We start from the raw sequence: 16,308 nt of genomic DNA, 5'->3' as shown, positions 1-16,308 counted from the left end.
TAGCTCTGTACAATTTTGTCAACTGTGCAGGCTCATGTATCCATCACCACAGTCAACATACTGAACAGTTCCATTACAAAGATCCCTCCTGTTGTCCTTTATAACCACACTCACCTTCCTCCCACCCCAGTCCTGACCCCCTGGCCACCACTAATCTGTTCTCAATTTCTAAAACGTTGTCATTTCAAAAATCTTATGTAAATGGAATCACACAGTATGCAATTTTGGGAATTGACTTTTTTCACTCAACATAATTCCCTAGAGATTCATCCAAGTTGTGTGTATCAAGAGCTTATTCTTTTTATTCCTGAGTAGTATTCCATAGAATGGAGCTACCACAATTTATTTAATCAGTCAACCACTGAAGGATATCTGAGCCAGTTCCAGTTTTTAGCTAGTATGAATAAAGCTGTCATGAACATTCATGTACAAATTTTCATGTGAACATAAGTTTTCATTTACTGGGATGAATTGAGGCAGGATAGATAGCCCAGGGATGCCCACTCCCCTGTCAGGATATGGCTCCAGAAATTTTTTTCTATCTTCAGATCGCCCCCTGTTTTAGCCCCAGCAAGGAGAGATAAGCCAAAACTGGTCTTTTCCAGTTTAGATGTCATCATTGGCTAAGGCATGATCTTTGACTAATTATAATATGATTATAATTTCATCCGTATTGCAAATACTGTGGCTCCCATCATGCACCTGATGCCATGACAGTTCCAGAAACACCATATAAGGAAGAGAGAGAGAGCGAGAAACTGAGCTCCCTGCCTACTGTGAGGAGCCACAAAGGCTATATCAGTACCACGTTTCTGGGTTCTGCCTCCAAGAACAAAAGTTCATAAACCAGACATCCTTGTATGACTACCTCATTCTCTCTCTGTCTTTCTGTCTCTCTCTCTCTCTTTCTCTCCTCCCCGCCCAATCTTTCCACCCGTACCTTTGACTTTGCCCACATTCCCCTCGAGTGTGTACTTTCACTTTAATGAACCTTGCACTTTCTTGCTTGCCGTTCATCTTGCCCTTGAATTCTTTCTCGTGGCATAAGACAAGAATCTGGTCTCTGGAGCTCCAAGCTCTCTGCCAAAAAAGAATGCCCAGGAGTACAAATGTTGAGTCATATGGTAGTTGCTTGTTTAATTTTGGAAAAAATTGCCAAACTTTTTCTAGGCTGTCTATATCTTTTTACATTCCCACCAGCAATGTATGAGTGATCCAGTTTCTCCCTATCCTTGTCAGTATTTGATGTAGTCACTATGTTTTAGCCATTCTCATAGGTGTGTGGTGTTATCACATCGAGGTTTTAATTTGCATTTTTCTGATGGCTAATGATGTTGAACATCTTTTCATGTGCTTATTTGCCATCTATATATCCTCTTCATTAAAATATCTGTTCATGTTTTGGGGCCCATTTTCTAATTACATTGTTTGTATTTTTACTGTTGGGATTTGAGATTTCTTTGTGGAATACGAGGTTTGCAAATATTTTCTCCCAGGCTATACCTTTTCTTTTCATCCTCTTCACATTGGCTTTTGCAAAACAAAATCTTTTATTGTGATGCGATAGAATTTGTCCATTTTTCCTTTTATGGATTGTCCTATTGGTGTCAAGTCTAAGAACTATTTGCCTAGTCCTAGGTCCCAAAGATTTTCTACTTTCGTTCTAAAAGATTTATAATTTTATATTTTATGTTTTATTCTAAGATGTATTTTGAGTTAATTTTTGTATAAGGCGTGAGGTTGAGGTTGAGGTTCATCTTTTTGCCTATGGCTATCCAATTGCTCAAGCACCATTTGTTCAAAAGGTTATCCTTTCTCTGTTAAAATGCTTCTGCATTTTTGTCAAAAATCAGCTGAGTCTATTTGGGCCTATTGCTGTGTTCTCCATTCTGTTCATTGATCTTTTTCTATGTTCCTATCTTCTTGACAATACTGTTTTGATTACTGTAGCTATATAGTAAGACTTAAATACCACATAATTATTACTCCTACTTCATTCTTCTTTGTCAAGATTGGTTTAGCTATTCTAAGGCCTATGCCTTTCTGCATAAATTTTAAAATAGGCTTATCTATGTCTTCAAATAATTTTGATGAGATTGTGATAGAAATCTTCAGTCCTTTCCTCTGAACGTCAGCTCTTAGTTCCAGAAGAGAAAAGTTCCCAGAAGTGAAAATTATCACATCACTATGTAGAGGCAGAAAAATTTACTCTGGGTCTGGAGCTTGGAGACCTGGATTCAAATCCTAATTTTGCCACTTACTAGCTGTGGACCTTTGGCAAGTCACGTAATTCTCTAAATACAAATTTCTACATCTGTAAAATAGAGGTAACAATGACTAAATGAGATGCTTAGATGTTTAGGCACTGAATATCTGAAATGTAATAGGTAGACGATAACGGTAATCATTTGAATTCCAGAGCAATAGGCATTTTGGAATAGAATTAGGAATATTTTAGAAAGACAGCTATATCTAGTATTAGGAACAGGGCACAGAAGTGATGTAACAGGGTTTATCCTAAATGATCACAATCTCTGTAATCATTTACCCTTTTTTTTTCATGTTATTGGATGATTTAATAATAGATATCACTGAGAGACACCAACAAGGTCATTCAAAGATGTTCTCATTATCAGTTATTAACTTAGTAAATGAAATAGCCATTAGTGGCTCTGTGGGCTTCTGCAGGAGCTCCAGACTCATTAGCCACCTGTGCTGCACACATGACTTCACCCTGCCTCTTCAGGCTGATCAAAGAACACCTTGATTCTACTCCTAATTGCCCAGGTGCTCTTCAAAATGCCCAATCTTGCTTCTTTTGATCTAACTAGGTCTTTAAACAAGATATAAATAAGACAAGTCCACTTTTTGGTGGTGATGCAAGAAAATTAATTGGCTGAGTAGAATAATCAGCAAATGAAATGGAGTCCTGTACTTGAGTTTAAACTCCACATTCTTTGAGAACAAACAAGGAATCGAACTGATCTATGACACTGGCTTTCAAATATCCACAGTCGTGATCCACAGTGAGAGATGTATTTTGTATGGTGATCCAGTACACACACACGCACACACAACTGAAGTAAAAGTTAAACAAAATAATTTTATTTTTTACTATCTATGATGCATGCTAAAGTTTCCCATCTACTTTGACACTATTATTTTTTAATGCTGGTTGCTACTACTGATGCCATGACCCACTAATGGATTGTGAGGGAGGCCTCAGCTGTGAAGCTCAGAGAGAATTCTTACTAGGCTGCTGTAAACCACAGAGGTAAGCTCTCCACAGGCCTCCCTGTGGCTTAGTGTTTCACTCAGTCTGGCTCTGAACAAAAGCTCTCTTTTTCTCCTCTCAGGATCACAGTTGTAAAAGTCAGCAACATTTCAAGGAACTCCCCTGAAAATTACAAATGTTTGTCTGAGTGCTTCTAAATTTTCTCTGCCTGGAACACACAAATAGAAAGAATATGAGTAATATTCATTCAGCAACTGAAGTTGGCCAGGCATACCGTGGAGGGGACCATGTTTCATATCAGTCTTGTACCCCAGGCCGCAGGAAGACAGATGCTAAAGTGAGACAAGGGGCCTGCTAAGTATTCCTCAAATCAGTCCAGGCGTGTGTGTGGGTAATGCGTGTGTGTGATGACCAATGATGTGTGTGTGTGTGTGAGAGAGAGACAGAGACAGAGAGAGAGACAGAGAGACAGAGAGAGAGACAGAGAGCAGAGATCAGTTGTTGTACTACTTAAAACATAAAAGCCTACATCCCTGGTGACTCCTGTCCCCTCCTTTCCTGACCACTAGCCACAAGGCCATACAAGATCCCTCCACCCCTATCGCCCAGGAGAGCCAATAGGTACAGAGACACTTCCTGTCCAACAAAGTGAATGGGATGGAAATGGAGTTCTCAGACTTCTGTAACCCAGAAACCCAAGAAGTTTCTGCCGCCTGGGGAAGATACTTGGGTGGGCCTCCAAGAAAGACTATCTTCTGCTCTGTGAAGACATCAGACTTAGTAGCAAATAAAAAGGCAGGGCCCACCCCTCGCTCTTAGGGAGGAAACCTGAACACAGTCTCAGAGTATAGAGTGAAATGTCCTGTTTGATAACAGAAAAAGAAAATATCTTTCAAAACAACAAAAAAAATGATCATAACTGTAATACTTAAAAAGGGAGGGAAATCATTTTTTAAAAAAAGAAGGGGAAATTTCTATATCTTTTATCAGTGCTGTGTCGCTCAGTCCCCCAAAATTTGGAGCTTTCTGGGGAGAAATGTTACTTGACTTTGTGAAACTTTAGGCTATCCGGTGTCCCCAGAACTATTGTTTGTTCTTTTGGAGCTCTGAGCAGCAGTTTTCAGGCAACATGTAGCTGGAACTAAGAAGGGACAGGAAAAGAAGCAGGCAAGCGGGCTGAGGATCTGGATTTGACTGGCTCCTCCAGCTCTGAGAGATCCCACTGTGGGACTGTGTGTGACATCGTATGGGGAATGCTGCAGAGAGCAGGACCAGCCTCTTTTCCGGTGTGGGGCTGGGAAGGTGGGTCTTAGACAGGGAGACAGGAAAAAGTCCTCCCTGAGAGTTTGGTATCAGAAACACAAGGAAATCTGGGCATTCCCAGTGCTTATGGGTTAGGGAGGGAATTAAACCATCCCAGGTGCAGAGGACCCTGAGGAGATTGGGGACTGAGAGTTCTTCTAACAGCTATATACAGCAGTAGACAGAGGGGCTACTTATTTCTCTTCCATTATACTGGAAGAGAATGGAAAAGTCTCCTTCACTTCTCAGCTGGTGTGCTCTTCTACACTGTGAGGGACCCAGGGGGAGGGCCTAAGCTGTCCATGGGCCAGAGGATCAAAAGAGAGAGTGGGGTCCCCTCCCTCGAAGTCGGGGTGAAGATGGCAAAGGGGACCAACAGCCAATGACAACTGTGTCCAGCAGACAGTGTCCTCTGGAGGGCAGCATTGTGGTGGCCTGACAAAGAGGTGGGTGGACAGGAGGGCTGTTGACTATCTTTGTGAAGCCACAGCCTAGCCCTACAGGGAGACCTGTTAGAAACAGCTAGGGAGCTTTGTGAGGGGGAATTTTCCAAAGATCAAGCTTCTGAGGATTTGAGTCTTTCTTTGTGTGGAAAACATTTTTTAAAGGGAAAAATAGGAACCTTTTGTCTCTACATTTTCTTCTCTTCCCTTCCCCGAAAGAACCAATAGAATGAAGCCATTGCATTCCTACTGCCTTGAGTAAATATTGTGTTCAAAGGCCTAGGTGGGGTGCTGAGAGGAGAGAAACACTGGGGCTAGAGGCCTGCTCAAAAGATTTCCCCCTCAAGCCTCTATTTCCTCTGATGGTTCTGAAAAGTCCGGGCTACATTCTATCAGGCGAGGTGACTGGAGCCACTAATGCTTTGGAGCATTGATAGTGTTCACTGATATTCCCAGTTCTCTTCTCCTTCTGGGCACGTAGGAGAACTATACTTTCCTGCCTTGGTGAAGTTACGTGTGGCAGTGTGACATTTTGGCCAACAAAGTGTGAAAAGCAATATGTGTCACATCTGGGTGGAAGCATTTAAAGAGTGACGCATGATTCTCTCAAGCTTTCCTTCTCTGTTTTGGCAAACTCTAGTGCCCGTGTTTGGATAGTGTCCTAAAATGGTATCTCCTTCATCAACCTGGGTCCCCGAATGGCTCCAATGAACAGAGCTCCCTAATAAGCTCATATTGGCCATGTTACATAAGAGAGAAATAGCCCTCAGTAAGCCACTGAAGATTGGGGATTGTTTGTTACCACGGCATAACATAGTCCATCCTGACAGGTACACATAGTTTTGCTGAGCAGAATTCATAGTATCTTAATATTTCCTAGGGTACTAATTAGCCAGTGATGTAATGAGAAACGTAATGAACTCAAAACGGGGAACTCTCCACTTCCCATTCTCTCATGAGAGCTCACAATGGCCACAACTCACTGGGAACTCGTTCCAGGCAACTCTGGATCTGTTTGATGGTAAGTAACTCCCACATTCCCAGAATTCTATTAGGCTGGGTAGCTTTATAAAAATCTGTCTCCCCGGAGGCTGTTTTAGTGTTTATACTTGTTCAAAAACATTCAGCCAAACAAATGTTCCTTAAAAAGCTGGCCATCTAACTGCCCAGGCAGAACTGGAGCAGCATTTTGAGGCAAGCTCTTAGGAACCTGCTCCAAAAGAAAAGAAGGACTTTCCTCCCAAGGCGGCATCTTGTCCCTCAGTAATTCAGGCTCCATGTCTGCTGTGGGCTTCCGTGGTTACCCAAATGTGGAAATCTGGTCTCCACAAGTCTTGTGATCCTCACTCAGTTCCCATGGCCACACACACATGATTTGAACAAACATTTCTGACCTCATCTGGTTCTCACATTTGAAAAGTAAAACATTTGGAGAATGAATTCATTTTGAAACATTAAAATTAATTGACAGATTTAGAATTTTAAAGTATTGTGATCAAATGAACATAAGCCACGACCTAGGAACCTTATTTTCCACCCACAGGAGAAACAATGACTGCTTAAAAATCATTTGGACAATTGTTGAAATTTCAAGATAGAGTATATTTTAATAATAGTATTGCATCGATGACAAGGTTCCTGATTTTGATAATGATATCGTGGATAAGAGAATGTCTTTGTTCTTAGGAAATACATGATGAGGTATTTAGCAACGAAGGGTCATAATGTTTGCAACTAAATTCAAACTGTTAGTAAGAAATAACAATGACATGGAGAGAAAGAGAAAGTAAATACAGTAAAATGTTAACTGGAAAACCTAGGCAAATAGCCAAAGTGTTTATTCTACTATTCTTGCAACTTTTCTGTAGGTTTGAGAGTTTTCAAAAAATAGAAGTTTTTTTAAAAAAATCATGCGTTCTCTAGATTAGTGACTTTCGAATTTTTAATGCTAACCCACAATAAAATATAGATTTGTATGCAGCAATCCAGACATACACATACATACATATATAATTTGAACAAATGCATACAAATGAAATTAAAAGTTTTACAAAACAATACTTACTCTTATATTACATGTAATGCTCTATGACTTTTGTGTTTTATCTTTTTTTTTAAAATGCTCGTTGTGACCGATTAAATTGACTCGATGATCACTAATGGTCACAAACCGTTTGAACACTCTAGTTTTCAGTGGTGCTTTCTGCAACATTTCTAATACTTAGTATTTTCTAGAGACACAAAAGAAGTACTGTCACCATGAAGAACTGACAGCTCCGTGCACCCTGAATCTATGTGGGTTTTGAAAACTTACCTCTTCAAATACAGACAGAGGAACTCAGGACATTAAGATTAAGGATTTCCAGAATGTTGACAAATACAATCAAAATTACCTGTAGATGGATAACAGCTTGAGCAAGTATTTAGTAGATGTACAGCCTTTGCTCTGACACAGGCCTGGGGATTTAAGAGTTGGCCAACTCGTGCCCTAAGAAATCTCTCAGCCCCCCTTTCCACCTACTGGCTGCCTCCTTTCCTCTTGGCCATTAATCAGCCCCAAAGTGTGCAACCCATGACAATTTTCACACCTAATAGGATCGTCTAAGCTAGAGACTCCCTGTCCTGCTAACATAGCATCTCTGTATCTTCCAAACACTCTTGCCACAAAACACTAAGAAAAGAGGATTTTGTGGCTTCCCCAGAGATTTCACAATATACGTTTGCATATGAAAGACTCTGAAAAGTCCTGCAGTAGAAAAACCTGTTTAACTATTTTTTTTAATCTTAGGATTTTACAAATTTATTTGTCCACAGATACTTCCCCTCTTTTTTTCCTTGCCTTGCCCTAAAGTTCCTTTGCACCTAAGGCTACTTCTGGGAATAATTGTGGAGTAAATGAAATGGATCTTTGTTTTAACCACCTCCACCTTATATCTAAGTCCCTATCCCACCCCTCTACTCTCCTGTCCTGTACATCTTCCTGGACCCAAGTGTCCCCAGGCCCAGGGGGAGGAGGATTGTGGTAGAAAACAAAGGGATTGAGCCTAATGAGTTGCCCCACCAGGAGAATTGGCACAGTTCTTAATACTTAGCCAATGGACTGACTCTAATTCAGGCACTGTAGTCCCTGCTTCCTGGACGATGGGGGAAAGGGATGCCAGTAGAACACTGAGGCCCTAGGAGCTTCCAATTCCTAGCCTTCTCACTGGAGGGCCAATGTTCATTCTTGCTTCTCTTTTCCAGTTGACGCCCATGTAACATGAGCAGAAATCCATACCCCACCTCCAGCCACCGCGTGGCATTTCCCAGGGTTGTCCTCTTCCTAGGTCCATTTCTAGAGGCAAACTGTTTTTTCTACCATCTGCTGGCATTTTCAGGACCTGCCCTCATCCTGTTTCCCTCTGCCCCTACCACAAACACTCTCCAGCCCAGTTAACTAAATGTTCCCCCAATGGTTCAGGCGGTTTGGATCACCCCAGTGTGGCAGAGTGAGTCTGTCTGTAGGACAAACACCATGTGCTGGAAAACGCTGAGCAGGAGACTAGACCCGAGGAGAAACGGCGTGTTGTAGCCCGAGCTTCCCACCCCAGCAGAGGGAAGGCTGTCAGACAGCGAAACATTGGCTGGCTCCTCCGTGGAGTTGGCCGCCTCCCCCACTGGAGCCCTTGGGGCCAGCAACTTAGACAGGAGGCTACTGAACCTGCTCACAGTGGTGGCTGCTGGCTCTGGGGATGAACCTGGGCTGGATACAGTTAGGTTCAGTTCCTCAGGATCCACACAGAAGCCATTGGAAGAGCGCCCAAAGGCCACCTGACTGAGGTCCAGGCCGGCCACGGAACCTGGGGAAGCACACGGCACATCGACGACGTGCCCAGAGCTCTCCATCCAGTCCCGCAGCCACTCCAGGCCGCAGTCACAGTGCCACGGGTTGCGGAAGAGAAAGAGGCGACCCAGGAAGAAGCCAGGCTGGAAGGCGGCCCAGGTGAGCACGGTGAGGTGGTTGCTGTTGAGGTGCAGAGCAAGGAGGCCCGAGAGGTTCTGGAAGGCACCTTCTTCCACGAAGGCTATGCTGTTGCGGTCCAGGTAGAGCAGCTCGAGCTCGGCCAGGTCGGCGAACCAGGCGCGTGCCACATGGCCCAGCGAGTTGCCACCCAAGTTGAGCGTGCGCAAGTGGCGCAGACCACGGAATGCGTCGGCTGGCAGCATGGCCAGCAGGTTGTCGTTGAGTAGCAGATGCTCCAGGGCACCACAGTCACGGAAGGCGTCAGCATGCACTGCACGGACGCGGTTGGCCTGCAGGCTGAGCGACCGCAGGCGCCGCAGGCCCTCCAGGGAGCTGGAAGCCACAGCCTCGATGCGGCAGCGCTCCAGGTGCGCGTGCGTCAGGTTGGCCAGGCCGCGCAGCGCACCAGGCACGCGGCGGAACAGGTTGTCGAAGGCGGCAAGCTCGCGCAGGGCAGGCAGCTCAGCCAGGAGGCGCTCGGGCACGCTGAAGAGGCGGCAGGCAGCTAGGTCAAGGCGACGCAGGCGGCCCAGCGCGGCAAAGGTGCGTGCGTGCAGGTAGCGCAGGTCGCCGTTGTGTGCCAGGCGCAGCTCAGCCAGACGTGGCAGGCCTTTGAAGGCGCCTGGTGTAATGAAGGACAGATTATTGTGGCGCAGCGACAGGCGGCGCAGCGACGGCAGCGTACCAAAGGCTCTCTCGCCCAAGAAACGCAGGCCATTTCGGTCCAGATCGATGGAAGCCGCCTCGCACGGGAACTCGGCTGGCACCCTTTGGAGGCCCGCGCGATCGCAGCGCACTGAGCAGCCTCGCTCCACACTGCTGCAGGCACAGGCTGTGGGGCAGGTGCGTGTACAGGCCTCCTCAGCTGGAGCACTGGGTAGGCAGAGGACCACTGTTGGGGCAGGATTAGGGAAGGAGGAGAAAAGACAAAGGGAAAAACGGTCAGCCAGAGGGTCACTGCAGGTGACCTACCTGTCTGAGTGGCAGGATGCAGCCCCCCACAATTTCTCATATCTCCTGCATAGCCACGTCCTCCAAATGGCTCTTTCTGCTTCCCAGATTTTACACGGTATTCCCCACCCACTACGCCCTCCCCTTTGCTTCCCAGTTATCTTAATCAGCAAAACTCAGCGGGAATCCCAGCATCTGACCCTATTCTAAACCCCCTCATGCCTATATCATCACTTGTACTCTCCTAGAATGCAGCCGAGAGAGTGTGCTGTCTGCATGTGTAGGGGGCTCCACTATAGCCACTAGCCACATGTGGCTCTTGAGTACTTGAAATGTGGCTAGCCCGAACTGCTGTGCTGTAAGTGTAAAATACAAAACAGATCTCAAAGACTTAATACAAAAAAAGGACAAAATATCTCATCAATAACTTTTATGTGATTATACGTCGAAATGATATTTTCGATATATTGGGTTAACTAAATTATTAGAAATTAATGTCAACTGTTTCTTTTTACCTTTTTTAATGGGCTACTTGGAAATTTAAACATATGTGGCTTGCATTATATTTCTATTGGTGCTGCTCTAGTCCCTCCCACCATAAGAATTCAATTCTCCAAGACCTCCACTGAATAAATTAAGACTCATGAAGAAGGGAGAATTAGGGAACAGGAGGTTGGAAATGAAAGAAAAGTCTATCAATCTTTTTTTTTCTTTAACAGTCACTAAAATTAAGCCATAAGGACAGCATACTAAGTAAAGTATCAATGATCTTCTTATACATCTCAAAAGAATAATTGTGGACCCTATGTAGTTAATTTCCATTCACCAGCCCCTGCTCTCTAGAGACTTTTTTGTGCGCATCATCAAGGGAAAGAATGGGGCTTATAAATTAATTTTGTTCTGAGTGTTTGAGTGGGAATCAGATAGATTTCAAAAGCCCTCCAGTAGGCTTGCCACCTGTAGCAAAATAGAATGTCATGGCCTGCTTCCCTATGGTAGCCAGAGGTTCCAAGCCCCATTTTGAGTTCCAGTGGGAACGACGGCATGGAAGATGCACGAATTTTATTTTCTGGCCAGGATCAGCTCACAGGTAAATTGTGTATAATCTGAAATTCCTGCAGAGGAATAAAGATACCCAGATATAATAAACCTGACCACTGGCATTCGTAATTTCTACCTCTCCTTAGCAGTACTCCCAAAGTTCTAGCAAACACCTTTAGCCTACCATTCAGTCCCTTCCACCATGTACACATGACCCTGCCTTGCCTATCCAAGCCCTTGTGGGAAACTGAAGGTGTGGCCTCAGAAGGAGTGTGTAGAATACACTTGCTGCTGCCTCTTTAGATTTGCTCAGCTTCCAGTATCTTTTCAGTACATCTGTCGTGGACACTCCATGTTTTTTCAGATGTTGAGAGTGGGATTTAGCCCTTTCAGATGTGGCTGGAGAACACTTAAGCTTTTGAGCAACCCTTCAGTTGTTAACTATAGCTAGTTTGACATTCTGATATTGTGATATTCTGATCTTGGCTTATCATTTCTCTCCCCCTGAGAACTGTAAACTAGACACCAAGCTTTCAGCAAGATTCCTGGACCCTGTGCTGAGCTTGGCTGTAAACAGGGCCGCTGCAGGCCTGGAGAGACACCCTGTTAGATAGACAGGGCCAAGAATATAACCTTAAGTCCAGGTGTCAGCGGGACAGAGGCAGAACTTTTTCTGTTAACTCTCCTAACTGGGTCAAGAAGAAGGCATCAGATTTCCTTACAAATAGTCCTTAATGCTACTCTTGTCTCCTTTCTAATTAACAGAAGTGCACTCTCAACCATATGACTCATGTTTCTACTCTACAATAGCTAACGTTGCTCCGGACACACTATATGGCTTAGTAAATGTTTACAGAATTAAATGGAATTGATGCCTTCCTCTGTAACAATTTCTGCTGGAGGATGTCATTTATTGAGAAAAAAAAACTCTTTATCAAGGAGTTCATGGGATTGTGACAGACAGGATAAAACCAATTTGCTTGTATAAGTCAAGAGATCAAAAATGTAGTTGCCAATTTTTAAAAAACACATGTGAGAGACATGAAGCTTTTTATCATATATCCTTTTTACTTTTTAAATTTTGAACCTTGTGAATGCAACACTCAAGTTGTTGTCACTATCAGAAACCTATTTTCAGCCTCTGAAACTTTGATAACTAATTTACTAGAATTTTAGCGAAATTTTAACTTAAATCAAGTAAACTCAACAGACAGCGAAACTCCGGTATTGGCTTACCCAATATGAAGACTAAGGATATGCCTAATAATTCAGAAAAGCAAATTAAAAAATATATAACATATTTGGGTAAGTTCTGCTTAGCTGGGTAGCTTGTATCAGACTAGTATTCCTGTTGATAGCTAGCATAAACTCTGGAAAAAATACTTTTTAAAAATAGTTTGAAGGCACTGGAGAGCAACCTAAACACGTAACTAGAGTAGATACAACTCTTAAAAGAAGAAGTAAACTAGGCGAGAGCCACATTTAACTGGATTTTCCTCTCAGGCTGTTTTCAAGTCCACGCTGCACACGAGAATAGAGCTCAAGGAGAAAACGAGAGTCTTACTGGGCTTACAGATTAGAGGTCAGAGTGTTCAGCTGCCACAGTAGCTGAAAATTGAGGAGGGAAAACATGGAAAAGAGGGAGCCACAAAATTGGCATACAGACTCCCCTTAGATCCTTGTTTGAGTCCTAAAGTACATAGGTGTGGGGTGACTCCAAGGAGCCAAGAACTGAAGGCCAAAAGAGCTAAACAGAGATAACAGTAATTTCTCAGTAATGAGAGAAAGATCGAGTTCAAGGTCCACCCAGTTAGAAGACCCCGTAAAACATCTGGAGCTTTCCATTGAAATCCCAGGGCACCACACCTTAGGAATGAAGACCATTTCCTAAGACAAAGGGCAAAACTGAATTAAGCCTACACCAATGAAGCCTAAAAGCAGGCCTCCCCAGTATCAAAGTGATCTGCCAGTAACTTAAATGCCAAAACAAAATTCAACATTCTTCGAAGGAAGATAAGAGAATCTAGAATTACTATAACTACTATCTACGATATCCGGTACACAGTCAAATAATACCAGATATATAGAGAAGCTGCAAAATATGACACTTATCAAAAGGAAAAAAAAATAGTCAACAGAAACAGACCCAGAGACAGCCCACATGTTGAAATTACCAAACAAGGATTTATTATACATATGTTAATGAATTTATAGGAAAAAATTGATATAATGGGTGAAGATATGGGGAATTTGAATTTTAGAAGAAGTGTGGAAACTCTAAAAATGAATAAGATAAATATCAAATTAGACACAGCAGAAGAAAAGATTCATGAACTTGAAGACAGGTCAATAGAAATTACCCAAAATGAAGCACAGAGAGAAAAATGATTGGAAAAAAATATCAGAGCTTCAATGACTTATGGGATAATATTGCACAATTAGACCAACACTCATGTATTTGGAATCCCAGAGGAGAAAAGAGAGAGAATATGGAAGAAAAATAATTGAAGATCATTTCCAAAATTTGATTAAAAACAAGCTCAACGAACCCCAGCTAACATTACACACACACTCCTAGGCATGTCATAGTCAAACTGCTAAAAACCAAAGAGAAAATTCATTAAAGCATCCAAAGAAAAAAGACACATTACATAGAGTAAACAACAATAAAAAACAATGACTGGCTTCTTATCAGAAACAACAGAGGCCATAAGACAATAGAATTATATCTTTTAAAATGTTGAAAGAAAAGTAAAATCTGGCAACCTAGAATTCAGTATCCGATGAAAACATCTTTACAAATGAAGTAAAATAGAGATAGTTTCAGGTTAGCAAAATCTAAGAAAATTTATCTCCAACAGATCTTCTGCACAACAAGAAATGAAGATATTCTTTAGCCTGAAGGAAAATGATCCTAGATAAAAATCAGATCTACAGAAAGAAATGAAGAGCAATGGAAATGGAAAATATGTCACTAAATATAAAAGATTTCTCTTTTCTCACTTTAATTGCTTAACAGACAAGAGACTGTTTAAAGCAAAAAATAACAGTGTATTGTGGAGTTTTTAATATATGTAAATGAAAATATGACAATTTTTAATATATGTAAATGAAAATATGACAATAAAGGATGAAAAGGGAAGTAAACTGAATCGTACTCTTAGAAGGATGTTACATTATTCATGCAGCAGTATAAGATTAATTCAAGGTAAACCATGATAAATTAAAGATGCATATTGCAATCCTTAGAAAATAAAAAAGAATCTCGACCCTTACCTCACATCATACATAAGAACTCATTTTAGATGGACTGTAAACCTAAATGTAAAAGTTAAAACTATAAAGCTTCTTGAAGATAACATAGGAGTTTTGTTACCTAGTGGTAGGCAAAGATTTCTTGGGACAAAAAATAAATAAATAAAAGACTAACTATAAAAGAAAAAAGTAATAAATCGGACTTCATAAAAATTAAAAACTTCTCTTTTAAAGACACTATTGAAAGAATGAACAGATAGGCCACAGACATCTCACAAAGGACTTATATCCAAAATATATAAAGAACTCAAAACTCAATAATAAGAGAACAGATAATCCAATTAATAAATGGGCAAAATATTTGAAGAAATACTTTACCAAAAAAGATATACAAAAGGCAATAAACATATGTAAAGATGGTCGACATCATTAGTTGTTAGAGAAATGCAAGTAAAATAGCCACCTATTAAAATTAGGAAGACTGTCCATACCAAGTATTAGAGAGCATATGGGACAACTGAGACTCTCTTACACTGCCGGTGGGAATGTAAAATGGTACAACCACTTGGAAACAATGTGGCAGTTTCTTTAAAAGTTAAACATACGTCTACCTTATGATCCATCTATTCTGCTCCTAGGGAAATAAAAGCATATGCCCATACAAAAGACTTGGCGTGAATGTTCACAGCAGCTTTATTCATAATAACTCAAAACTGGAAACAACACGAATACTCAAGAGTTGAATGGGTAAACCAATTATGATATATCTATACAATGGAATACTACTCAGTGATAAAAAGGAATGGGTTATTGCTACATGCAAAATGGATGAATCTCAAGATAATTTTGCTGAATGAAAGAAAACAGATAAAAAAGAGTACATACTATATGATTCATTCCACTTGCATATAATTTTAGAAACTGCAAATAAGTCTATAGTAACAGAAAGATCCATGGTTGCCTAGGAATGGGTGGGGAGGCAGGGTGGGGCAAGAAGGAGGCAATGAATCTTGAGGGTGATGAATACGTTCATTATCTTGATCGCGTTGATGGTTTCATGAGGGTACACTTTAAAAATGTTCAGTTTGTTACATGTTAATTATATCTTTATAAAGCTGTTTAAAAAATACTATTAAGAAAAGGAATACTATATGTATATGGTTTGTGTACAGAATAATGAAAGACAAACACCTAAATAAAAATGGGTAAAAGACTTGAACACTTTACAAGGAATATATTAAGTAGCCATTAAACACACGAAAAGGTGCTCGACGTTATTAGCCATTTAAGGAACTGCAAATTAAAGCTACAATGAGATTTCCTTACACAACCACTAGAATAACCAAAATTTAAAAGACAGACTGACAATCCTAAGTGTTGGTGAGAATATAGAATAATTGGATTATTGGTGAGAGTGGAAAATATCTCAATAACTTTGGAAAACGTTGGCAGTGTCTATTAAAGCTAAACATATGTGCACCTCATGACTCGGCAATTTCACTCCTAGGCATTCAATCAAGAGAAATGAAAAACAATGTTCGCATAAAGACTGTACAAGAATGTTCACAGTGGCTTATTCATAATAGATAAGCACTGCAAATTACCCACCAGCACAGCAGAGAATTACATTTATATAACAGAATACTGCTCAGCAAGCAAAAGAAACAAACTACTGATACGGTCAACAAAAATATTATGTTGAGCAAAGACACCTGACATAAAAGAGTACATACTATACAATTTACAGTTAAATGCAGTCCTAGAACAGACCTGCTGGCAGTGGCTCTGGGAACTCAACAGAACAAGGCTTCCAGATGGACTCCATTGCAAAAGACAGCAAATATCTACAGGACATAGTTTAGGAATGTTATCTGGGTGATATGAGCATGTATAACACTACTCAAATTAATCAAATTTCATAGGTTTCTTTTGCTCTTATAACAACCAACTTTTAATTAGTGTTTGCTGAGGGCTAAGCTTGCTATATACGTTATTTCATTTAATATGACGATACTGCAAAGCATTATTCCCTTCTCACAAAAGAGGAAACAGGTTTAGGGTGGTGAAGTGACACCAAC

General features: G+C 41.3%; 1 protein-coding gene across 1 annotated transcript; it reads right to left on the bottom strand.

Annotated features, from left to right (window-relative positions):
- Window positions 1–8,435: 8,435 nt before the first annotated feature.
- Window positions 8,436–9,995, bottom strand: NYX (nyctalopin). Its single transcript, XM_039882992.1, has 2 exons — window positions 9,956–9,995; window positions 8,436–9,875 (listed from the first exon to the last, which is right to left on the bottom strand). Exons 1-2 carry the CDS (start codon window positions 9,993–9,995, stop codon window positions 8,437–8,439), a joined length of 1,479 nt encoding a protein of 492 aa, XP_039738926.1. The 3' UTR covers window position 8,436.
- Between the last annotated feature and the right edge of the window lie 6,313 nt (window positions 9,996–16,308).

The sequence above is a fragment of the Pteropus medius genome, unplaced genomic scaffold (genome assembly GCF_902729225.1).
Source record: "Pteropus medius unplaced genomic scaffold, Ma_sr-lr_union100, whole genome shotgun sequence".
NCBI classification, from domain to species: domain Eukaryota; kingdom Metazoa; phylum Chordata; class Mammalia; order Chiroptera; family Pteropodidae; genus Pteropus; species Pteropus medius.
The sequence above is the reverse complement of the archived record's forward strand: the minus strand, read 5'-3'. Positions and strand labels throughout refer to the sequence as shown.

Bases quoted from the DNA above. Each gene is read 5' to 3' on its own strand.
- NYX (XM_039882992.1), bottom strand. From the start codon at position 9,995: ATGAGAAATTGTGGGGGGCTGCATCCTGCCACTCAGACAG. The intron at 9,876-9,955 runs GTAGGTCACCTG...CTGCCCCAACAG, and splicing joins GCATCCTGCCACTCAGACAG to TGGTCCTCTGCCTACCCAGT.